Source organism: Bemisia tabaci, chromosome 5 (assembly GCF_918797505.1).
Source record: "Bemisia tabaci chromosome 5, PGI_BMITA_v3".
Classification (NCBI taxonomy): Eukaryota; Metazoa; Arthropoda; class Insecta; order Hemiptera; family Aleyrodidae; genus Bemisia; species Bemisia tabaci.
In genome coordinates this window covers 14961583-14987781 of record NC_092797.1, presented here as the reverse complement: position 1 = coordinate 14987781, position 26199 = coordinate 14961583, and the positions used below count along the sequence as shown (strand labels likewise).

Below are 26199 nucleotides of genomic sequence, written 5' to 3'. Positions count from 1 at the left end.
ATCTTTCGATTAAACTGAGCCTTTCAATCTAACAGGGCCAGATTACAAGGGCACTGACTGCCTCTGATTGTAGCCTGGTACCTGGATTTTGAAGTAGACACTCTACTTGACCAATGAGAACACGATGCTTTATTAAACTGAAGAGGCCTGCATCAGTTTGATGACAGTATGCTCTGCTTGGTGAATGAACAGTCATCAGTGGCAGCGACCTCGTTAGATTGATGAGTTAAGTTTGATCCAGTGACCCAGGTCTGTCACTTACTGCATCTATCTCAAACTTTGTCATTTGGGACGTTCAAGATGAAATTTATTTTTCAAATGTAATGAAAAAACTTGAGTTCAAAACTGTGTAAATATGTCTTGATGAATAAAAGTGAAGTTCACACCAACAGAAGCAAATAATATCTCTTTAGATGTATTTTTGAATCATCTACATGCAGCATTCGCAATTTTTTGGGGGGTCCTGAGAGCAACGCATAGCCTAGAATGGCTGAGCCAATCACGTGTATGATTCAGTGGCCATACTCTGTCTGTAGAGGTTATCCGGCATTATCAAGTCTTGACTCTTAAGTTGAAATGAAATATGCGATTAAGAAAGCCCATCGTCATCAAAAAAATTGTTGATTCATAATAGGCTTCTCTTTTGTGGATGCGATGTTTGTAATACAATGTTGACAGCACCTTGACAAAGAATGCAAGTAGAAACTTATCCGCTTCAGAGGCTCGAGAGAAAATTGTTTCTATTTCTTTCTTTTAAAAATGATTTCTCAAAGAAGTAGGCCTTCTCCTGCACAGATATTTGACACAAATATTAGCTAAATCTCTTGAGCCCCTATCCAAAAAATAAAAAAATGACAGAAGTGCAAAGCAGTTTCATCACGAACTAAACGCTCAATTTATTCCAAGCGATTTGATCAAAGCATTACAGGTATTTGAGATAGTGGGTCGAAAAATAGATTGAAAGAGAATATATTTATATTCATAATTCTCAGTAAACTATTAAATACAAGAGATATACAATTAAAGTACAGAGGCTTAAAAGTTAAAGGCAAACAATCGAGGACTAAGCTGAGAAAACCAACGGTTGACAGAAAAGCTGTTGTTAAAAGTTATGTCTCAAGTTTTCTTAATCAGACACTGAACTGGATTATATTATTCATGCTGAAATTATTTTTTAAAATGGTTCCAAGCATTTTGAATGAGGAAAGTTGTTAGTTTTGTTTTGAATTTTTGGAATCAACATGAAATTCTAATATACCAATCGCTGATTGAAATGCGCACCTTATAATCTGTAACTATTGAGACACCTCATAACAAGGAGATTTAAAAGGAAAAATTCATTTCTATTGGCTTTTGAAAACTATTGGCACTGATAAGTTTTTATTAGTTTCTAAACTCTTTTTTTCCGTCAGAGTTTGGTTGTTTTTCAACTAAACAAGTCAATTATTTTTATGTACCAAGGTCAATGCAGTCATATTTCGAATGACATGAGTGGTTTCAGCAGCTTAGTTTTCAATCAAGTTTCTTGTTGATCAAAAATGTAAGTCAAGTAGACGAGAATACATATAATTCTGAGTTTTAAATGTATTAAAACAAGCATTCTTTTAACATTAATTTCAAAAACTAGAAACTCACATTCACTTTTTTTTTCCTTTTAAAAAAATAATGTTTTTTCAAACAATAACAAGATGTTTTATTGCTTTCCAAATCAAATCAATGGATGACCACTCATAGAGGGGAAAACTAAAATAGCAGTAGTACTGTTACCTAAAAGATATCACCCAAATTAGACATATCGCTGGCCGAACTTGGAAACTACGTTATGTTGCATTTTTGACCAAAAATTTCCGTGATTGTTCTTCAATATTCTATGAAAATTCCGAACAATTAAGTTGTCTAGTTTCCCTTTGCGGAGAGTAAAATAGAGGCGAAAATTTCGATACACTGCAACTGAAATACGTCGTTTCAAAGTTCAGCCAATGATATTTGTTGTACAATGATCACTGGTCAATGGTACTACATGATTTTCCGAACTGATATGAAATTAGAAGTAAAATAATCTAAAAAACATTTACTGTCAAGAAAAATAGTTTCATAGTATACTAAAACCCAACTGAAGCAGAATAATGGTTGATCAAGGAAATTCATTGGAAGTATCAGCTGCGTCCTTTGTGTAGCTAACTAGTGATCTGAACTCGCGAGCGATACATCGACCTACATGCCTGATTTCAAAGCTTAGCAACCAACATCTATCTCTTGTTATCATCCAGAGGTCAGAAAACACCAACTTTATGTCCATTAGGAAGGGAATTTTGAGGTGAAACTCACATTCATAGTTATACCTACACTTACACCATACTTTCAACATCGGAGACTGAAGAGATGATATTAACCCTCATCATTTCTTTTCGCTATCTTGAAAGGTTGCTTAGGGATCGAAGGTCGTTCAATGTTAGCATTAAACAGGGGCTCTCGATAAGACGAAACTGAGAGATTTTTAAAGTCTGGAGTAGCTTCAAGTACAATGTCGCCAAAAGATTTCTATCATCACATTAAAAAGAGGAATAATCCTGAAAGTTTTGGTAAGGTGACAGATCTTTTTTCTACTGAATCATTATTGGGTAATGAAGATGAATAAATATAAAAATAAACACCTTATTCAAGAATCTTCCAATTCCATAACTCTTAAATCAGAGATTCCTTACGTGACCTGTTCTAACAAAACCACCCTTAATTTCTGAAATTTTTTTTAAGAATTTCCGACAAGTGTAAAAGTGTCTTCTTCTGACAACTGAACGATTTAAAAGAGACACAATGCAAATAAACTGGACTGTTTTGAACTGTTTTTTTTTTTTTTTTTTTTTTTTTAAAAAAAATATCATTTTCTCAAATGCTGAGACTTCAGGGCTAAATGTTTCATTTGAGATTGATAATCCATATTTCTGAACACACTTCACGGAAAATTACTTATAATTAACCTCTTACTGCAGCATTAGAGAATACTTGCATCAGTTTTAGAGAAGTTAAGGATGGTTTTTCCAGAACACTGTACAGTTTCTAAAAAAAAATATAATTCTTTCAAAAGGAATGTTGTAAGTTTAAATACTTAAAATTTGAAAGACCAATAAATGAGCCGATTTTTTTCTGGAGGATGAGAAAACCTTGTAGACCAGTGTGATCAGAAAAATATATACACCTAGTTACATCACAGCATGGAAGATGCATTACATAGAAAATAAAAAAGGTAAGTACAGTAATCACAATTATCAAAATAGAGAAAAGGGGAAGAATAATTTTATGACAGGTCACAAGAAAAGAATAATAATATAGACTGTGTCATACTTTTGGGCTCTGTCAATCTTAAAATGAAAAGAAAAGAAAATTCTTTAAGTACAAAAAAGTAAAAGAAATTGTTGCGAAAGTGACTTATCCTCTCTCGAAAGGAGGGTGGGGGAGGAAAGGAGAGGCTTTGTTCTTCTCTTATTAGCGCACAATCATTAAAGAGAATGGCGACACCTACCAAATTTTGCCAAGAGTTTCTCTCTTTCAAAGAAGATGGTGGTCTGCTTTGAGACTTTATCACTATTTTCTGTTGACCAAATGGACAGAGAAAAACTATTATGGCACATTTGGATTGGAGCCATCGAAAAATGAGTGGTTTTTTCCACCCTCTTAAATAAAGATGAGACACACAACAATTTTGCTCTAGAACAATTGACTAGAAAATATCAAACAGAATTTGATTAACAATCTAAGTATTTAAAACACCAATTGAACAAAGAATGGAGAATATATTACACTCTCCTAATAAAATCATTCTGCATATAAATAAGGCAGAAAAGTTGTTTCCTCCATTCACGAAGAGGAGTTACGGTGGATTATTTCACAATTCGGGCAAGTCAACATGTTTCAAATTCGAGTATTGAAGACCTCCTCTTTACATGTAACGAAACTATCACTGATTGACATGACTAAAGATTGAAAAAAATGAGGATCATTCTACGTTTAAAGTTGATGATTCCTGGACGAAGGAACAGAACTCCATTCTAAGGTTGCAAATTCTACATACACAAGTAGTCCTTCCACACAACAGTGACAGGACGATTTCTGTTCAAAATTTCACTAATTTTCGACAATAATCGGGGGAAAATGTAAAATTTTCGATATAAGATGATCAATAATCTAGGGGTAAAAATAAAAATTATGAGAGGAAATTTGGCAACGATGAAATTTTGCTAAGTTCTTCCGTCTAAGGAACAACATTACCTGCCTGGATTACCTGCCTGTTTTCAGCTATATTCTACAAGAACTGATGTACATACTCGGTACTGAAGAAAATCCTGAAAATCATCTGGCACTATCAGTCAACATACACATTGCTTAATATTAATGATAATCTTTTGGTTCTTCCTTTTAATTTTTATTCACCCTCTACATCATTGCCAAGGAGTACCTGAGGTTTCTAAAGCATCTTTAGGTTTCCCGCAAAACTGTTTTCTTGACACTACTTGCAAGATATAGTGGGTTGGTTTGTTATGGCATTGCCACTTATGGGCAAGCCAAAGCTTCCGCATAGGTAAGCTTTGGCTCTTGCAGCTTTTTACAGAGGGTTTAAAGTACTGGGACAAGCGTGAATGTTTCATTCCAATGGGAGTTCCATAAAAGCCAAATCTATCGGCCCTGCTGCTAGGGGTGCAAAAAGCTCCAAAACACCAAACGTTTCTTACAATCCAGCGTTTTTGTCGCAAGAATCATTTCCGCGATCACAGCAAAATCCCTGGTTTCGCAAAAAATGTCTGATTTGTCCTACTTTTTTCAAAGCTGACAGAGAAAAAAAGTCATTATTTTTTAATATTGCCTCATGATCCATGCATTCCATAACCTTTACCACCATCTGCAGATTGTGAGAGTGCATTTCTTGCACCCCCTTGCTGAATCCCCCACTTTATCTATTTCAAGTTGGATACACTTTTGAAAGGGGGGGGGGGGGGTTATTCCTCATGGGTTATTATTCAATTTATTTCCATTAACTGTTTTTCATCTGTGCACATCCTTCAAATGAACCTGAGATCCCTAAGAAACATCTAAGATGAATTCCAGCTCTCCTTCAAGTTCATGCATTTTACACAGAGGTTGAACGAATAGTTTTTTCGTGATAAAATTCTAGCTCTTTAATTCTTGATATTCCTACGTCCAAAAAATATATATCATATGACATATTACCACTTTGTACAGATAAAAAGCATATCCTCAATTTTTACTTGGTTTTTGAGTGAACATTACTCTAAAGAGAGGACATATTTTAAAAAATCAATACTATCATTTGCATTGTCCAAATAATCGAGCTGGTCCATCTTTTTTTTTAAAAAAAAATAAGTTTCTTCTACTAGAGCCTTGGATGGTTTTTAGGGGAAAACCTGGAGGTCGAACATTCCTTAATTAAATCAACACACTAGCTATTACAAAAGTGACAAATTAAATTATAAATAAAGTGGAATGTTAACATAAAAGGAACAAGTCTTTCTTAAAAAATAAACATGCAACATTCTGCGAAGGAACGTTGACCACAGACCATCATAACTTTTGAGTCAAAACACAGAGATGTTGATGAAATGAGATGATGACTGAAAACACAGAGATGATGCACAGACAAGAAACCTTTTCTTTAAATTTTGTTCCAACAAATTATCACACATTTCTTCTAAGGCTTTGGCCATGAAATAAACAAAACTGTCACATTAGAACATAATGATTGAAACACCGGAATGCGTGTCTGTCTAAGTTCTAACACTGTGTGGATCAGGAAATGGGATTTAATGCATCGAATCTAAAGTGAATACATCATAGTAAATAAATCACATTTCCTTGAATCAAGTGCGTCATTCTTTAAACATTCAATTACTGTTCGTAGGTAATGAACTTACTCTAAGAGGAAGAAACGTCATTTCTTTCGTTTCAAGAGATTCAGATCGAGAGGTGCTTCAAGGATAGTCATTTGTTGAACTTATGGAACAAGATTTACATGATAGGTATTCGGTAGCAAACTATTAAAAAGAAGAAACCATATTTCCATGTGCATGCCTTGTTTTGCTTTTTACTTAAAGTCCTTCCAGTTTGAAAGGTGACTACAGGTTTCTTATATTCCTTTCTTTTGCTGACCTAACATGAAGAGAGAAAAAATAATAATAATAAGAATCAAATGTTAGGTAATATGAATTTTGGGAAAAATCAATTGAGAAAATGCGTGTTTTTAGAGCAAGCTTAAAGCACTCACGAAATCATGGGTGGCGGTAGCCACCTCCGGACAAAGTCTAATTAATATCACAAAAGAATTCCTATGAAGTATGAAAGAAAACAGAACCCACTGTGTGATGAAAAAATTTGAACTCTCATCCCTTCTGAATAATTTTTTACTTTAAAGCCACTTAACTTTTTTTTATAAATATATTTTGTGAGTACTGTACACCTGCTCTGGGAGTACATTCTTTCTCGACTGATGATTCCTGAAACTAACATTGATTTTGGAGAAAATATGAGAGAAGGAGTGAGTGTTTTAGGTGTCCTCTTATGATACTCTTGTATTTATTTCTAATTCACAAGAGCACTTGAATATATTTTGGAACGTTTCAGACTACTACACACCTATCAAGCTCAAAATCAGGCATTTTATACACCCTTTCAAGATTATTCTTAAATTGACTAGTGAAATACCTTATTTTTATGTGACTAAGGAGCAAAAAACAAGTTTTTTTCAGTATTTCAGAAACCTTAGAAATGTCTAGAAACCTAATAACACATTAACATACATGATGATATGAAAAACTAGAACATACAAAGATGAAAACTAAAAAGCTGGTTCAGGATGAAGCATCTGAGAGAATGAATTTTCACAAACACCATTTCACCTTCTCCCTAAATAATTCAGAGGATATTCAAAGTTAAAGTCGCTCAGCCTTTACTTTGGACAGAAGGTACTAATAAAAAGGAGGAGGGCTTCCAAGAGTTGATACACTTGAACATAGCTTAGAATGTTTCCGACTTAGTGAGGGTCATGCTGCAGTATATTAAATTATTATTTGTTTAGGAGATTGTGAGATGAGAGCCACGCCAGTTTCAGAGTGAAAGTTTTAATGCTGTTATATTCATGCTTTTAATGGGAAATTTTCACAGTAAGCCAAAAATTACTACTGAAATTAGCGACACATGATTAATTCCTTGAAAGGGCGAGAATGGCCTTTCCATTGAGGAATATTCTGCAAGGCAATGAAATTGAATCTGAGAGGCAACTTCTGTCTATAGAGTTCCACATTTAACTTGAAACTGTTCATATTTTAGAAGTTAATGAATTTCCCTCTTTTTGCAATGATGAAATCACTTGAGGTTCAGAATTCCTCTTACAAGCAAAAAATTTTCTGGCCGACGCTGTTGGGAATGAGGGAATTTTACATTGATACATAAGAGACAGTATACACATGGGAATTACAGGCTTGTAAAAATGCAATACGTATTTGAGAGAAACTGAAGAATAGTAAAATTAGGAGCTTTTTAACCCTCTATGGCATGGGGTTACTTATTCGTGACAACACATTTTTTGGTTTTTCAAAAATTGAACTATTTCTCTGTGGCATGATGTTGCAAATTTTTATCAATGCTTCCTCTTTTTGTTGTAAAAGAATGTTTATCAAAGTTGAATCTATACTTTTAAAAATGGCCGAAGTCCCTTTTTCAAAATCTTTTTTTTTGTTTTTTGTATCAATGAACTCTCCAGGTATCCTTACCATATCACCCAAGAAAGCAGCGGTAGTCTCATTCTTAAAATGCGAGTGACAGACACAAAGGAATACAAATTTCATGAAAAAGGAGCATTAAAAATGCAAAAAAAGCAAATTTGAAAAATTGGACTTCCGCCCTTTTTTAAAGTGATGATTCAGTTTTGAAATTTTGAGGAAAAATTTTGAGACTCTGTTTTTACGCAAGCTGTGGCATAGATTAATATTCATCAGAATCTAAAACCCAAAATTAATTCATGCCATAGAGGGTAAAATCTGATCATGAGACTAACTACTTGAGATCATCTATTGTGTCTATCTGGAAGGGCGATGGTGCATTTTCGATGACCGGAGTCTCAAAGTCATCGTAGTGATCCATTTCCTCAACAATTTTAATCCTAATCTTATTAGTTTCACTGCTCTCTATGAGATCACCATTTACAGGAGAGATATGGGTGGGAGATACATACGGAACATAAATTCTGACTATGTCATGACTTGGAGAGACACGTGGAGTGCTTGGATCAATTGATGGAATATTGTCATCCGAATTAACATCTCCTGCATCCAAGCTGTGCGAGTCTGGAGCATGTGATCTTGTTGCAGATGAGAAAACAGACAGGTCCGCAGTTGAGGTGATACTTGTATCTGCAAGAGATCTTCGTGATCCATCTTCAATGATCGAATATCCGTCATCAGCGCTTGTTCCATACGACAATTTCGAGCCTGTTTGCAGACAACACAACAACTTTCGTCAACAGTTCTAGCTCTATTTCCAGGTGCCTTAACAATTCTTTCGTGGCACATTGTGCCAAATTTAAGAATGAAATGAGATGGATGAGACAATGGAGAATTTGCACGCAATTTTTTTATTGCTTCATCTGAAAGTGTCTAATGAGCTGAGTTCGCAATATTTTTCATAATTTTTTTCTGACATGGGAAATTGGAGAAAAATTGATTTAAAAGTGAGAAAATGCGCCGCCTTGTGACGTCATCTGGCAGCATTTCCCATTTAAACACATGTATTTTAGCAGAATTGGTTATTTTGTCATATCTCCTCTAATAATCGCTCAATTTATGAATCAAGGGTATCTTCGTGTTCAGTTCACTCAGAGGATTCCACTTAAACAGGAAATTCATCAAATTTCAGACCCTTGCAAATTCTCCATTATCATAAAGAATGCAAATTTTAAATTAGATTCTTTCTATTATTTCTTTGTTTTTGTCACTCATATATTCCTCGTGATTACTGCAATTCACATTCCGTTTAAAAAAAAAAAAAAAAAAAAAAAAAAAAAAAAAAAAAAAAAAACCTAGAAATATTTTTCTTTTATTTTCGAGGTATAGAGGGGCAAGCCAAGAACTCAAGAAGTGAATAGAAGTTCACTGAAGTTTATGGTGTTTTTGTCTAAGTTATCAAAAAATAATGCAGAGAGATGAAACATATTAAAAATTGTTCAACAAAGCTACATCAAGGAGGGGCTAATCTTTGGACTGATGCTAATATAATTTTTTCGGCAAAGAAACACTCTTTTTCATACTTTTACCTCAGTCCATCACTGAGAACTTTTTTGAAGGAGCATTTAGTAAAATAGCGACCCTCTGATTTCATAAAAAAATTTTGGGGGTTGCCTAAGCAGGTGCCATTATTTACCTATGTAAAAAAAGCCCCTTGAAGGTACTCCGTTATATAATTTTGTTGGCAAATTTGACCAATTTCGTGGAAAATTTTGTGATAAGTTTTTTCTGTATATCATTACAAATTTGTACCTACTCCTCCATTTACTTAAAGTGAGGGGGGATTAGAGGGGGCAAAAAAGAGAGAAAAATACAAGTACCGATTGCAGGATGAGGAGCTGGACTGAATATAGGATAGACCAAACTAACAAGCAATTAGAACACATTTACAAAATACTTTGGATTAATAGCATGCGCTTCCACTATCGGGGGAGAATGATACAAATCAAACAATACTTTTAAATAAGTGGTTTGAATGAAAGAGAGAACCTTGTCATTCCATTTTATTTATAGAGTTCAGCAGAAAGCATTGTAATAATGGTTACACCAGCAAAATTGACGTTGTGGGTTACCTTCAACATTAATGATGGTTTTCTCATGAACAATAAATTATTTTTAGAATATCAGAAAATGTTTTCATCTTTAACAAGTATTTGTGGAAACCAACCAGTAAGACACAAAAAATGATGGTCCTCTTAAAGTGCATAGCAGAGATTTGTGATTTTCCTCCCAAGTTAATGCAGGATTGGATTTACCCCTTCTAATGTTGTGCTAGAAGGGGACCAGCTTATCGGATAAAAAATTGAATTGTTGGCAACAGAGGCTCTTTCCAGCAAAAAGAATAGTGGGACAGGTGTGTGCTGCCAACCACCAGTGGTTAAAGTTTCCCCAATCCAAGTTTCGGCTCATTCTTGAACTGGAATTAAGAATGGTGGGACTACTTATACTGTAGCTAAAAAACAAACTTTCTGAAATGTAGTTATCTATAAAATCTTGAATTGTGGATGAACCGTTTTATCGCTACATGGTTTGACATTCACCTGTCAGCTACTCATGGGTGATGCCACCCCAAAAGGAAGAACGCTGTTACCAAAAGGTTAAAATAACTGGGCAGGCGAACACAAAAATTATGCAGAATGATAATTTTTCCAATTTTTTCAGATCTTCAGGGTACATGACTTAATTACACAAATTCGTACGATTATGAAGTTGCACTGATAAATGTAGACTGAACAACAGGCCTAAAAAGGACGCTTTTTGCCAAAGGTTATTACAAATATTGTGTGTCTCAAGTGTCTCATCACTGACTCTTGAACAAGCTAACTGACAGAGCCAGCAAAATGCAGATTGCACAAGCTTAGAGATAATATTATATTAGGTTTCCTTTTTGAGCTCATTTGGTCAAATATTCACCTATGTACAGCAAATTTTAGGCATCTTGTTTACGAAACCCCTAGGAGATTTTAAGAACTCTAGTGGGGAAAAATAAAAAAGAATTGAAAATTTAAATTTGGATTCAATTGATTTTACATGGTTCTTACCAATTATAAACAAAGTTATTCTTCTTCATTTGCTTACTCTTTTCTCCCTATTTTTCAAAATATTTGCCTCGTTTTTATGCATAACTCAAGGTATTATTTCCCCTTGAAAAGCACTGTCTTTTCAAAACCTTTCATTGTGAAAGAATTGAAACGTTTTTGGATGACATTTATTACTTCTTGCACTGGTACAAAGTTCCAAGAAAACATTTTGTCCCCTCAAACTTCTTTATAACTTCAATAGCCAATAATCTCAGGGAAATAAGTCATGGAAATAAATGGGGGGGGGACGTGTATTGAAGGATCCAAAATCCCTTGCTTCGCCATGAACCCTCTAGTAAAATTCAATGTATGCGGATACGTTTGTTATCTTGTTGCATTTCGGTCATTTTTCACCAGTATGTCTTTTAAAAATTTGTAAACACTCGACGGTAACATTGTCAGAACATTTTGCTTTGATGGAACTTTAAGGCCTCTTGCCTTTAATTTTTTTCTCTTAAAACAATGAAAAATTTTCCTAGGGATTACACTAAAAAATCGCCTAATAATCACTGTAACTCAATAATTTTTGGATTCAATAAGATCAATAAAGCCACCTAGAAAGCTAATAAAATGATCTTTAAGCTCTTACAGTCCGCATTTAGCTGACTTTACTTATACAAGCGCTGGCTAGAAGACTTTGACACACCCTATGTATTTGTAACTTGAAATAACTCATGACTTTCATTTAAAAGAGATTCTATATAGGATTTTGTATGTAATAACTTGAGATGTAAAGCACTTACCTCACTAAATGCAATAAAAAAATATTCTCACGGTGAAAGAACCAGTAAATTTGAAAAATTTCACAAAAAAGGCAAACAATTTTCAGTCAAATGTAATCAGGCACGATTTGGTAATAGAGAAAATATTTAGCACTACCTCCTTCCACTCAAATAATTTCTTTGAGCAAAAAACAATCCCTCACAGACTTTTACTCTGCATCAGTTACTACCCTTAAGAAGCATCTTTTAAGTTGGCCTTGTAACATTCTTAGTTGAGATTGCGCATCTTTGACGTCTCTGGACTCAATCGAATTCATAATGACACTAGAGAAATTTCAGGAAGACTTCGCTAAATCTCATTTGTGCTCGAGTTCAAATGGCTTGATGTAGCTAATTACCTAACTTCTAATTTGAGTACCGCATGAATGAGAACATGTCTGCTTTAAAGGTAAGAATTACAAAAAATAACTAAAAAGTGGGCCTGATATATTTATCTCATACTGTAAATAATTCTCAATTTGAATGAAGTATTTCTCATAACATTTCTCTTAGGGATTGAGAAATAAATGAACAAAGATAAAAATGTAAGAAAAAAAAGGGGGAGGGAAAAAATAGAATTTCGAAATAGATCACAGAAAAAGAGTTTACTCTACTTTTACGAGCCCATTTTTGAAATTCAATGAAAAATAAGAAAAAGCTATCCAAATTTTTAAAAGAAAGAAGAGATATGAGTGCGTAATTACTTTCAACTTAGGAACTTCACTTCAAGACTGAGGACATGTTTAACTGCAATTTTGATTCTTTGGAGCTCATCAGTGCAACTAAGATTTAAATGATATTGTAAATATTACTGAATCTTCGACTTTTAAAAATGAAATTCTTGCAAAGGTGTCAAACTCATGGCCCTTTGGAATACTGAGACGGAAAGTATTACATGATTATAGGAGCTATGATAGCAAATTACCCTTCTAGATTCATTCTGAAACCATTGACCATAAACGGAACTTTAATGACTGCTTTAAAAAGAAAGACAAAAGTGTCAAGTCTGAATATTCACAATTTTCAAATTTTAAATTCTTAACAGAATTTTAGTAGGTACAATTGATGGTGCTTGATCAGCTAAGAAGTGGCTCAAAGACTGCATGAGTGTTTGATATAATTCTCATGATTTTTTAAAGTTCTATACTACCAGTGATCAATGGATACATTGATGTCAATGAATTTAAAATGAAATAAAAAATAAAAAAAGGGTGCAAACATAGGAGAGAGATTAATTACTAATATACAAATTTGAAAAGTATTAGGCAAACAAAGGGGAAAATGTAGGGTTTGCAAAATCAATTCCGAACAACAATCTAAGAATTTAGAGAGTATATTTGAATGGCAATTTTATCTTTGGTTGCCATCCTGCTTGAATCATTTAATTTTAGTCATAAAAGAAAAATAAAAAAAAAATGTGATAATCAGGAGAGCAAAAAGAAAGGATCAAAGTGTGAATTTAGTCACAATATTAAGTGAAGACATTACGCTGGGAAAGTAAGAGTAAAGCTGGATGAACATGAAAAGCTAGGCAAAAACTTGGTTAGCAATTTTGAGGAGGACCTATTTCAATGTTTGCAGGTGAATTTTTTGGAAAATTGATTCCATGTTAAAATTATACTCTTCATCATATACAGTGGACTAGTAGACAAGGTGTGAATTTAAGCATTCTGGTACATGCTTCCTCTTCAAAATTTTACGTAGAACACAGTTCATGCAACTAAAATTACTGGAAGTAACACCTCACCAAGATATCAGCATTTTTATTTAGCACCTGTTACGAAAAATTTGAATTTCCTGATCACAAGAAAAACCAGAGTCTGCTTGAATCAAACCGAGCACTAAAACAGGTTTGGCAGGCCTCTTGATTAAGCAGTGGTCCTCCTCTACTCTGTGTTGTTCAAAGTGTAAACAATGTGCGATGGCTAAGTCAGAGCGTCAAGATTGGGGTTATCATATTTTCACAGGTACTGTAAAGACTGCAACAGTAACATTTGGTATGCGATCTAACTCAAGAAGATTCTTGTTTAATCTATGAGCGGAAAGTTTGAATTGATGCATCAAAAACGTTATTATCTTGGTTTCTCAATACAAAACCTTAATTTGTCTATAGTTGGCTGTAGGCTCATCTGGAGTAAAAGCCACAAAACCCTCTGAAGAAGAAGAATAATAATATCTTGGTTAGGAGTTACTTTCAGTATTATGCGTTGCAAAAATCATGGTCTACGCAAAATTTTGATGAGAGACCCTGTAACATAATGCTTAAATTCACACCTTGCCAAGTGGTCAATTGATCAAGGTGTAGCATGTAGCATCAGTGAGATTAAGATTAATTAGCTCAATATATGAGTTCAAAAAGTTCTAAGTTCAAGATTAGCTACATCACTTCATTGGATAATTTACTTAATGAACATCTGAACGCTTAATGCAAAAAACGATGTTTTTTGCTTCCCCTTATGCATTTACCTCAACCTTTGATACTTGACTCTTCTTATTTTGAATTTTTGGGCTCCAAAAGAATTGAGGAGGAACTTTAGAGGGATCAAAGTTGGAGCCTTTGTACTCTTTATCTCCTACAAAAGTAATAAAAAATACCAAGATCTGGTTTTTATTATAAATTGTCTAAAATTGCCTTTTTTCAGATTCTTGAAACAAGATTCGGAAGTAGGATTTTTAGGCTATGTTTCAAGCATTTTTCAGTTTTTGAAATGGGGAAAGTTTTTTCAAATGAATTTTTTATTTTCTTTTTATCTTAATGAAAACCACTTTGCAAAACTGAAAATTTTATTCTGCAATAAGCAAGTGGATTTGGGTTATGAGGAACAAAAGGTTCATGAATTATGAAGGGTTAAATTTGATGAAATGTAAAGAGCAAATGAAAATTTCTATAATCTGAGCGTCGCAGATAGTTCCAGATGGATTTCAATCCTTCTTTTTACTACTTCTTCGGCACTCAAAGGCTTTAGTGATGCTCAAGGAGTGTAGCGGGAAAAAGGAGAATTCCACTAGAAACTACAGCACTAAAATTTCAGCAATTTTTGTCCAATTTTCACATTTTATTGGCATTAATTGTTCACAATTCAAGACTAATTTGATCACCCTTAGCCGCTCATTAGATGTGGAATAAGACAAACAATTTTAAAATTAGTAGAGGTTCGGAACAAAAACTGAGATTTGGATGAATTCTTTGTTTAAAAAACTGTATTCATTTCCAAAATTGAAAAAGTGCACTAAACACAACCTGCAGACTTTCGACTTTTGCTTCAAGAAGCTAAAAGGAGGCAATTTTAGCAATTTTTGGTAAAAACCAGATTTTGATTATTTTCTCTGTCTAGAGGATATTGAGGCACGAAAGTACCAACTTTGCCCTCCTCCATACCCAATATTTGTTAAAAGCTGAAAATTTGGGAAAGGAGAGTTCAAATATGAATAATCAATAGGCAAAGTTTAAAAGAAATTCAGAGGGTGACAAAAAATGTCATTTTTGCTTCAAGCTCTTTCAGATGGTACTGGGGGACAGAGAGCTGAGTAAAAAGCTACAATCAAAATTTCATGAAAAAAAATTAAACTTTAAAAAGTTGCATACTTAACAAACTTCTTCTAATACAATCAACTAAAAAAACATGCAGAGCATAAACCTGCTTTCAACCAAATTCCTCCGTAACAGAACTAAAATTTGTTCCCAATAGGCTTATCATAGCACTTCGACAAATAGGGCATAGGCGATAAATAATGGGCCTGTTGCAAACTTTTGCTAGAGCAAAACTAAGAGTTGTTTCTTATAGAAAGAGCCTCAAAAATCACGATGAGCGCATCGGCAAAGTCTGAAATGCACTCATAACTTCACAATATGCGTAAGAACTTTGCGGTTTTTTGAGCTTCCCGCTTCAAAAACGATACTACGGCACAGGTGAACATTTTGTCAGAGGAGTCCCTCCACCGTCGGCAATATTTATCATGGCCGACGCTTGCGCAGTTCCGCGAGTAATTCGAGGAGAATTCAAGGTCAATCAGGGCGGGCGAGGGAAATGTGAACATAAACACGCCGATTGTTATCTGGTCTAATCCTGTTCAGGTGTTATCTCGTCCAATCACACGTGTTTTGGCGGATTGGCGTAGGCCATGATGAGTATTGCCGTCGATGGAACGGCTACTCTAATAAAATGTTCACCTGTGCCGTAGTATCGTTTTTGAAGCGGGAAGCTCAAAAAACCGCAAATTTCTTACGCAGATTGTGAAGTTATGAGTGCATTTCAGACTTTGCCGATGCGCTCATCGTGATTTTTGAGGCATTTTCTATAAGAAACAACTCTTAGTTTTGCTCTAGCAAAAGTTTGCAACAGGCCCATTTGCTGAATGATTATCCCTTCTATCAATTCCACTAGAAAAGTAGGTGCCCGAGTTCAATATTCACTCATCAGGCTAGCATTAATAGTATTTCCACCATCTATGCTCTAGCCATTCCATCGAAGTTAATTTTATCTACTGTTTTAAAGTCTGAAAGACTGACATGAAGAAAGAGAAAAACTTACGAACTACACGGACATCACAGGAGAAAATACTAAAGAAAGGTAGTACAGTACATTCATGACAGTAGTATATTCTTTATGCTTAACATTCATGTTAATTTGAAGATAAAACCATGTCAAACATTTTAGGGGTTGAGAGCGCTGATAACTGACAGTCCCAGCTTTACAGAGCTTATTATATTTGATTGTTCATGAAACAGTACTGCCCGATGACATTTTTGGCAAAAGTAAGATCCTAACAGTAATGTACTCCATATTATAATGATAATAAAGAACTTCATTGCTCTTTCATAAGGTGAGATTTCATAAGCTAGTAGTGAAATAGTGCTCAAAAAATTCTCCATGCACCAACTCCTCGCACATGACGGAAATGACGCTTTCTATTCAGATTTTGATAGATGCACTACAGTAGCAGAATTGGTATTGAGGCAAGGACTAGTTAATTAAACCAATTTTTTGATATTGCCGGCTTTGAAAATATAAGAGGAACAAAGCTTACAGTAATTTGTTCAATTCTTTTAGATGTAGAAACCCAGAGAAAAATTAACTAAAAAAGGAAAAATTTTGGATCATTGAAAACAGGGTAGAATTGTGCACAAAAAATCTGGGAGGTCTCATTATAGCCTGTTTGGTCTGCTTCTACTTTTAGACTATCCATGAGCTGAAGTAGAACACGCTTACAAGAAGAAGTTCAGCAAATTAGAGAAGAGTTATACAAGGGAGGAGGGGTCTGGATCTACACAGGAATAGTTCAAACAATAGAATTTTCTACTTTTCTCATATTTTCTGGGAGAAAAAGGCTTTCTATTCAGTGCTGCTTTACAGATGAAGCATTTCATAGAGTCATCTTAGCCTAATACTCTTAAATGAGGGGCACTTAAAGCTGGTAAACAAAAAGTCAATTATCAGCCCTCCAAATGAGACTAAAGCGAGCATCAATAAATTTACATTGATGAATTGAAATAAATGCAGATTGATTATTCGGAGGTGAAAATTTAGAAAGGATAAATGAGTTCATGCAGATTAGTTTCCAAAAAAAAAGTTAAATAGTTTCTAAGTAACAGGTGTCAAGGTTAAACGCAGCAATGCAGAGCAGGCAAATCAGAGTCGAGTAATGAGGATAGAATCAGACTTACGCGGACGACTATCCGCTGACTTGGCTGATGTTTGGTCAGATGGTAAAGAGTGTCTATGATTATACGGACTTGGTTCTGCTGCATTTGAATACCTCCTGTTCACACTTTTGTCATTGCTTATAGTTTCACTGGCTTTTTCTCTTTCTTGTCTCGACACCTGAATACAAAACAGAATGTAAAAGTAAGAAAACTACCAAGATTTCTAATGATGACGTTATTTCCATTTTTAAAGTTCTTTCCACACTCATAAGGATAGGAACTATTTATAAAGAAACTTTGCATGAGGCACCACTATTTATTCAATAAGATCAAAGGATATCAGTGATGCAGTTTTTAAAGTTTTCAGAATTTTGAGACACATCAACCAACCCAAAAAATTGATGTAAATGTATTTTGAGGCTTGAGATTGATAGCTTGGCAATTGACTTAGTCAAAACCAACAATTTTGAAAGGAAATGTCAGCTCATCAGCTTACATGATTTTATTACATTGATGTCACTGAAAAGGAACAAGAATTGGCAAAATAAAGTCTAAAGAATCTGGTATAGTGAATTTCGAGCTTAATTGAGCTTGTCTAACTAAGCTTTCCCTGTAGTATGAAATGGATGACCTGGATGCAAGTTTCATAGAAATTCATATCGTCACCTTCCTGCTAAAGTATTGATTCAGAGAGTTTCAAGGTGTTACAGTGGAGCGTGTATATAACGAACTCGCTTTTCAGGAAGTTTCGGATATAACAAAGTAAATTTCATTTTTCTAAAGCCTCCATATACACTCAATAGTAGAAAAGCCCGCGTTTAACAAAGTCTTGGCGGCGGGACCTCGCGTATAACAAAGTAATTTGCCGCCATTTCCGCTACTGTGTTCAGTATTTTCTGCTCTCTAGACGAGTTCCGCTCGCTTGCAGTAATACGTGTGGTAGTCGCTGAGTCACGAAGTTACAATTAAAAGATAATGAGCGATAACGAAGTGAGCGCTCACTGCGCAGCCCACCGCGCATGTCTCACACCTCACTCTCTCACACTTGCACGCGTCAACGATGGAGGGGAGGGGGGAGTCCAGCAGCGCGCCGATTCATCCCATATCCCCAGTTAGCAGGATTCATTTCTCCGTCATTTTTCTCCAGGGGCCTCTCCAGAAAGCTTTCCGGCAGAGGCGTGGTATCCGCGTTGGAGAGGATTCTTGGAGACAAATCCTGGAAGCAGGTAGGACACAGATTCTACCGCCACTTGTAATCGGGTTTTACGCAACTTCTGAAGCGTTTCATGGAGTTAGGTACTACACCGCGAGGAGCGGTATCGTCGAGCGTTTCCCAGAGCTGCCGCATATAAGTGCCCAAGCGCCTCTTTGACGTCGGCCATTTTCAAAGGTTAGGGTTTGTCCGCTTGTTTATACAATTTACGAGTCCGCTTTAAATGAAGTTCCGGATATAATAAAGTTTTCAGGGAACCGTGAACTTCATTATAAATGGGCTCCACTGTATTTTACTTGGTTTCTTCATTAAAGTAGATCATGTGAGGAAAGTAGACAACGTGAAATGCAGTTAGGTTAATTCTGGTTAAGTCAAGTTGATAAAATAAAGAGGGGAACCAACCATTTGAGTGAAAGTTGGAGTTGGCTTGAACTCTCCTAAATTCTTTGGGGGCAGTTCATGTTTTGGCGGTTGTCCAGCAAAGTCCAACTTGCTCTGTTTCAATTCTTTCATACATTTCTTCAGGTTTTCAATCGTAACTTCATCTGAGTAGTGAAAATCTTTCTCTAGTTTAATCTGGTAACATTTTGGAATACATGTATTATTAGAAGTTCATTCAAAAAATTACAAAAAAAAGGCAAGGAAGAAAACCCGAGAAGATAGGAGAGTAATTTTGATTAAATTTTGTCATAAGTACCTCACCTCTTTATCACCGCAGTGCCTGGATTGTTGAATCGTTATCCAACGACCTTGATCGATAAATAACACTGCTAAGATAAGGATGTATCGGCCAGGATTAGTCTGTAACGATTCGACAATCGGCCTGCTGGTCGAATCTGCTTAACATGTAACCATGTAACCGTACGACTTTATCCTCTTGTAAAAAAAATAATTTGTTATATCACTGCTTGCAGGTAACGTTCAACCTTTGGTTAAAGTTTTACTATTGTTTTGAAAAACATAAAGACAAAATACCCTCAGCTTTGGGTGCATTACCTGTAAAACTTCGATTTACTCTGTGTAATAGACAGTTTCACCAGTTGTAGCGATGTAGGTCAAAATAACAATTTTTAAGAGGAATAAAAGAAAACCAAGGAATTGATCAAAGAACTTCTGTGGTAGACTGCGACACTTGCCAAAAAGAGACCAGGATTTAAAAATGTCTGGTTAAAGCATTCGACAGGTGATCAAAGTATCTGTTAAAAATTTTCCAATTCTTCCCCTTTTGATCTCAATTTGACCAGGAGTTTGGGGTAGAGAGAAGTTATAGAACGCTACTTTTGTGTTTATCCTCTTGTCAGACATAACTAACAACAGGGGTATGGAAGCTAGCCCTTAATTTAACTGGGGGATGGATTTCAAAAAAAAATTTCCTACCTGCAAAAAATGAAGAATATCGTCCATTCCTAATTTTAATAGATGTTTGCCGTGGAGCTTAAGTATATTATACGCCATTGCAGTGAGTATTCTTTCGCCGTCCAAGAGATAGATATCCCAAAGCCTTAAAGCTAATCTAAAAGGTACCTGCAAAAACAAAGGGGTTGATATTCATTTCATTTCATTAATTAATTAGGATCATAAGCAAGCAACTTAATTACATGCAAAAAAATTATTGTACAAAATAAGAATAAGAATAAAAGCTTAATAACAATAGCTAGAGATGCCTGAAACATACTAGGCATTGTTTCTACATAAATCATTGATATCATTATAGTCATTGATTGGAATACACTACTACTTGGACTAAAATGCACAAAATTTAAATTGTGTATGCATTGAGCTGGGGTGAAGTGTGGTTACAATAGATTGCAACAAATAAAAAAGCTCTTTCTACAGTGCTGCCTAAGGCCTATCATTACAGATGCATGTTGGTGTGAGTAGTCATGCTTAAGCATTGATATATTTTGTACATTGTATGTTTTCATTGTGTGCTATTGCAGTCAATATCACAAGCCCTCTTAGTTTCCAACTAGCAGTATTGACTATGCCACAAAGTTCTGAGTTATTTTAAAAAATATCAAAGCTGATTTAACATGATAAAGGTAGCAAAACCAGGTGTTTTAAGGTTGAGTATTCTTTTTTAAAAATAATTAAATTTTACAATTATGAAATATCAAAATAGTAACAAATTACTAGACAGAAACTTTACCTTCAAAATGAGCCAAAATCGAAAGAGTGACTCCTCTGCATGGATATTAAATAAATTCCATTGTGTTAAACAAGCTGGGGACCTGACTTTGTACAACACTTGGAACAAACCCTTAAAGAGAGAGGTTTTGGAAAAGACCTTTACAAAGGAAAATAGGCATCATCACCAACAGAAACAAGAAGACTCTAGAGTGAGCCTTAACTGGTAAAAGCGAACAGAAAATTGAGAGCTGGATGCTTACCCTGTCAAGAAAACACTGAAAAAACCATTTTAAAGTGTATATTCCAGTATCTACTCCATTTCTATCTAAATGATTTTTCAATTTTGGCAAAAATTTGTCCATTATTTTGTCATGGTGCTCTTGATATCGCAGAAGCTTCGGAAAACCAGGAATGAAGAATCCTAAAAACAAAAACGATGCTTGATTTATCACTTAAAAATGTTTACAAATATTAAAATTAAATTTCCTCTACCTTCTATATATTTCTCTGTGACATATCCATATGAGCATGTGTAGCATGAGCAAAGACTTAATTACTATGCTCTTTTTATCTGCAGGACACAATGCTTTTGGGCTAATTTTTTCATACTTCATGTACTCCAAAAAGAATACTGATGGTATTAAATTGCTGAATGAAAAAAAAAATAGACCAATGGTCTGAAATGTCAACTACGATGTATTGCTCAATACCCGGTAAAATTTTTACACTGCATGCTCTGAAATCGATTACAGATAATTTGGTGATCAATGTAAAAGAAGAATCATCTTACCATGCATGGAATATTTGCTACCAGCGACTAGTATTGAAAGGGCCCAGAAGGCCTGTTCCTCAGTGAGGTACATGAGAAGAAGAGCGGCTATTTGTGACATTCCCTGGCAGTATCCAATGTCGGTATTGTAAATACTGTATGCAGCAAGGATGTTGAACAATTCTTGCTGCTTGATATCGTACCGTTTTCGGAACATAATGTGATCACGGTAAGTCCTATTTACATCTAAATCTATTTGCCTGATATCTGCTGAGTGTTCTAGAGCTACTTTTTTCATCTCCTAGAAAAAAAAATTCAAACGATAAACGATATAACAACAGGATGTTGGTTCAAAAATTTTCTCGGTTGAAATGTTACTTGCAAGTTTAAAAACTCATCAATGAATAATTTCTGATTAAGAAACATATTGTGATGAGAGATCACTGATTGAATAGATCACTAGACGAAGTACGACTTTTTAAGCATTCTACGTTCTCTTCGAAATTTCTCATGAAACAAGATTTGCGCCGTGAAAATTACTGAGATTAACTTCTATCCAAGATGTCAAGGATTTCAATTGGCACTAGTTACAAAAAATTTGGATTTTCCTTTCTCAAGAATAATCAGAGAGTGCTTGAATCAAATCGCACACTACAACAGTGTCGACAGGCTTTTTAATGGAAAATGTTCCTCCTCCGCTTAGATTTTCAAAAATTTAAAATGATAATATGAGTAGAGGATTTTAAGTCCATCACTTGAATACAGAAAATACAAGGGTGAGATTGCGAAAATACAAACCTGATATTTTCCTTCTTTGGTTTTTGCTTCAGACTCAACATCCATCAACTTCAACCAGGCTTTACCTCGGAGTTTTGCGGGGATACCTTTGAAAACTCTATTTTTGAGCTTTTCAGTGTCCTTGTGTTTATCCCATTTATCCAGCATCTTCACCCATTTTTTCTCTCGCTCATTTTCTAATCTGATTTCGTTAGGTTTTTGATCATCGAAGTCTCCTTTCTCGCTACAAGTAAGAATGAAAAAACCCTATACATTAGAAGAAATACTAGACAAAATTGGAAAGATATAAAATAGTTTCCAGGCAAAAAATTAGTGCAAGGGCATTGAAAATAGCGTGCCATTTTGAGTTTCTGGATATTTTTGAGGTATCCATAATTGTAATACAAATGAGATCAAGTGTTGTTGGAGAATTTATTTGAGAAATACGCTTGATTTACTAGGAAAAAGAGATGTTTGTACTCATGTCTCTACTTTCCGAGGAAAGATACATGATTCCTATCTACTATCATGTCCTCAGACCATGCTTCATTTTCTTCATACCTATATTTTTCCAAGTATATAGTTGATAACAGTTGGGTGACCGGATCTGTGAAAAGGGACCTTACATTCAACAAGAATATTTTCCATACTTTTTAATAAACTTACACAATGTTTCTCTATAACCTCAGAATTTTTGTCTTGGAGCTTTAAGACTCATATCTCCTTCAAATTTTGAGCCTTGAGGTCAAAACTTGCAGCAAAATTTCCAGATCTTCCAAAGGCACACATAGATATCTTAACTGAGGATAATATTTAAACTCTGTACTTATCATTCTCCAGCAATGATGTGTCATCCCACTGGGAACTTTCCACACGGAACAAATCAATACCACCTACCTATAGATTTCATTGCCAAAAAATAAGCTCGGTGGTTAGGTATCCTCGATTAAAATTACGGCAATTCTCCCGATGTATGGATGCAGCTAATTTTTTGAAAATACTTGGTTCAAGTTAGGGTAAGTTTTTTTTAAGTGAGTGACTGTCTTAAATGCAAGAATCAAGGGAAATTTAAGTAAATCAAGCTTCCAAGTCATGATAAAAGTCAGACTTTCTCAATTGGGTCGGCTTCCAGTTGAAGAAGTTTTGTTATTCTTCTACGCAATCCTAATGCTTTGAAGTCTTTCATTTTCCAGTGCGTGTCTTAAATTAAAGTTCTGATGAAATTTTTGCACAAAATTTTCATTTTAAACACTCTTCTGTTTCAGCAGTTTCCCATACAATGCCATGTAATTTGGTCTTTACCGAGGGTTCTGACCTTTTTCTGCGCTGGTAGGTATCGGTAGGTTGTATTGAACTAATTCTTAGAAAACAGATGAAATGTGGGATACATAAACTTACTGGATAAAGCCATATCTGTCCAGGACATGATAGATTTGTAAGGCAGGATCCTCCCATGGGTCTATTTGAGCTCCCTCTCGGCGGCCTTCAGAGTACTTCTTGACAATCTCTGCTCGTTCTTCAGCCGCCCGCGAGAGAAGCTCCTCTTCACTCATCTCATTGCAATGTCTGACTCATACCATTCCTGTAATAAAAACCATTGACACATTAAAATCCCTGCAATTGATTGATTAAAACAGCAGGATGAATTCTTTTTTAATTTTAAATTTCCTTGAATTTTAAAAAGTGTTGTGAATTGAGATCTTCATTTAACAGGAATTTGCTATTGTGCTATTTGGTGTCAGAATTGCAAGCCGAAACACAGAAGACCCCCAAATTTAGGACCATTCATGAGGCGTAAAGGTACTAAGTATGAAAATGCTTTTCATGACAATTATTAATCTTAAGTCTCTTGAGATATTGTAACAAGAGGAGATATTTGAGATTGCAAAAACCTGCATTTTGTTTGCAGAGTCTTGGAATCTCCACCTTTATTTTATTTTATGAAAGAGAAAGGAACCCACACTGTTGCTTGCGTTCGCTTGCATATTCTTCGTGAAGAGAAGAATGTTCAGGGAAGTTTTCAAGAAATGACATTGAGTAAGTATTTGTGAATTTTAAAAAATATATTATGACATCAAGTCTCCAAAGTCACAAACAGAGATACACATTTTTACGGTCTCACCATGAATGTATGAAAAACCTGCACTTGGTGCAAATCTCTTCAAGAGGTTTCCTTTTTCAAAGATTTCAGCCATAGCAATGATTCCTCCTTACCACTGATTAATGATCAAATATAGAGGCCATTTTAAACGTAACTCAACAGTCTGATTGAGCTCTCAAGGCGGTTGTGCACTGGGTAGAAATATTGGACATTCAGGAGTAAACTCATAAGTCTTCGGGTAATTCAAACGAATGTAACAACAGCAACCATTTGGCATTGGGTACTTCTGTTTCCGAACAGTCCCAAACAGATAACTTCATCAATGCACCTTCTCTCTCTACTTTTACTCATGGATGAACTTTCCTTACTCTGAGCAGTCAGGTTTGATAGGTAGATCTATGAATGTTCCAAAAAAAAAAAAAAAATGACTTAAAGAGAGCCTGCTAAAGTTCAGTATATGACTGGTCTGCTAATTGAGTTAAGTAGTATTAGGGACTATAAGCTGTATTTGATTACACTCCTCAAGCAGTTTATTAAAAGGGTCCAAAACTGAGCTTTATTCAGAGATCTACCTTCGGATTTGCCATTGATCAACACAGTTTTCTTAGTTTGACCATAGAATCCTACCGGTGGATTCCTTAGAGGATCACATATTTTAGGACGGCCAATCAAGAATTAATGATTGGTAAAAAAATCCACAAGAACAATCATTGGAGCAGGAGAATCGTGTGTTGAGACAAAAGTCGAGTAAGTATTGTTTCGGTTACCACTCATCAGTGGTGCCATCTGACTGCATGTATTAACCTGTTGAGTGGTGCTGATTCTGAGATAATCAGAGATTGACATTTGTCTCAACATACGATGCTTCCGCTCTATGTAACTTTGTTCATGGCTTCAGTAAAATCTCCAGTGGGAGCCGACCGTCTTGGCTACTGCCAAATGTGTAATTTTTGTAAAGAATCAATCAATCTGATAGTCACAGGAGATCTTTCATATTTAAAAAACCACTTAATGAACAATCTCTTCATACTTAGGATTGTCAGTCTTCTGTCACCTGGCTGTCAGAGGAAACTTAACCTTGTCTGGCGGCAATGAAGCGTTCGACTAAGTGAGACTAGAAAGTCAGGCTTACGACATAATGATTATCTTTTCGAAAGAATCAACTTGAATGCGTTCCATACATTACATCTGCAGAGGTTATCTGAGATGATAAGCGATTAATTTTCAGGTCAGAGGTAAAGTCCCGGCGATTATCAAATGTCAGAGACGTGAGGCTGTTTGCCAGTAGGTATAGAATCGTCAACTATCATCTGGAGGAGTTTGGCTAGTAAAAAAATTGGGAAATTTGGTGGCATGAATGTTAAATAGGATTGAAAAGGACCGAGAACTATGCTCTAATTGGATGGTATTCAGGAGGGTTTCAGAGTTTAGTTGATCTAGATAGTGCTTTCAATGAGAATGTAATATTGAGTTTGAAGCATTTACTTACTATACAAATAGGTCACTGACAGCAGCAATCTTTCTGAGCCACTGAAACTTAACAGCAACTGTGAAGAATCTGGAGGATTTAGTCGTAAAACAAGAATTATAAATGATACCAGACACAAGTACTTTTGAAATTAAGTAGCACAAGTGTTTACTGTTCCTCAATCTAGCGTGTTTTACTGCCTCCCATAAGGAAAAACACGAAACGATAAAATCTCCAAAATCAATTTAAGTGTAACTAACTAATGAGACTTTGAAATTAATATAACATCAAAAGAGGGAAAATTAACTGGAAAATGAAGAAAGTGGCTGAGAAAATCACAAAATGCATCTGCAGACCGAAAACGAAAAACAAACTGGAAACATTTGATGACGTCATAGAGGCATTACAACGGTGGCAACCATTGACGTATAATACAATTGTATTATACGTCAATGGTGGCAACCAGATT

At 35.2% G+C, this 26199-nt stretch overlaps 1 protein-coding gene across 1 annotated transcript; it reads right to left on the bottom strand.

Annotated features, from left to right (window-relative positions):
• Window positions 1–953: 953 nt before the first annotated feature.
• LOC109042144 (USP6 N-terminal-like protein) lies at window positions 954–26099 on the bottom strand. Its single transcript, XM_019058722.2, has 9 exons — window positions 25752–26099; window positions 23560–23743; window positions 22183–22405; window positions 21406–21685; window positions 20876–21036; window positions 19863–20009; window positions 18888–19061; window positions 17294–17450; window positions 954–8495 (listed from the first exon to the last, which is right to left on the bottom strand). Exons 2-9 carry the CDS (start codon window positions 23712–23714, stop codon window positions 8062–8064), a joined length of 1731 nt encoding a protein of 576 aa, XP_018914267.1. The 5' UTR covers window positions 23715–23743; window positions 25752–26099; the 3' UTR covers window positions 954–8061.
• Between the last annotated feature and the right edge of the window lie 100 nt (window positions 26100–26199).

Bases quoted from the DNA above. Each gene is read 5' to 3' on its own strand.
- LOC109042144 (XM_019058722.2), bottom strand. From the start codon at position 23,714: ATGAGTGAAGAGGAGCTTCTCTCGCGGGCGGCTGAAGAACGAGCAGAG. The intron at 21,037-21,405 runs GTAAGATGATTC...TTTTGTTTTTAG, and splicing joins TAGCAAATATTCCATGCATG to GATTCTTCATTCCTGGTTTT. The intron at 17,451-18,887 runs GTTGGTTCCCCT...TTTTGTATTCAG, and splicing joins CTCCAACTTTCACTCAAATG to GTGTCGAGACAAGAAAGAGA.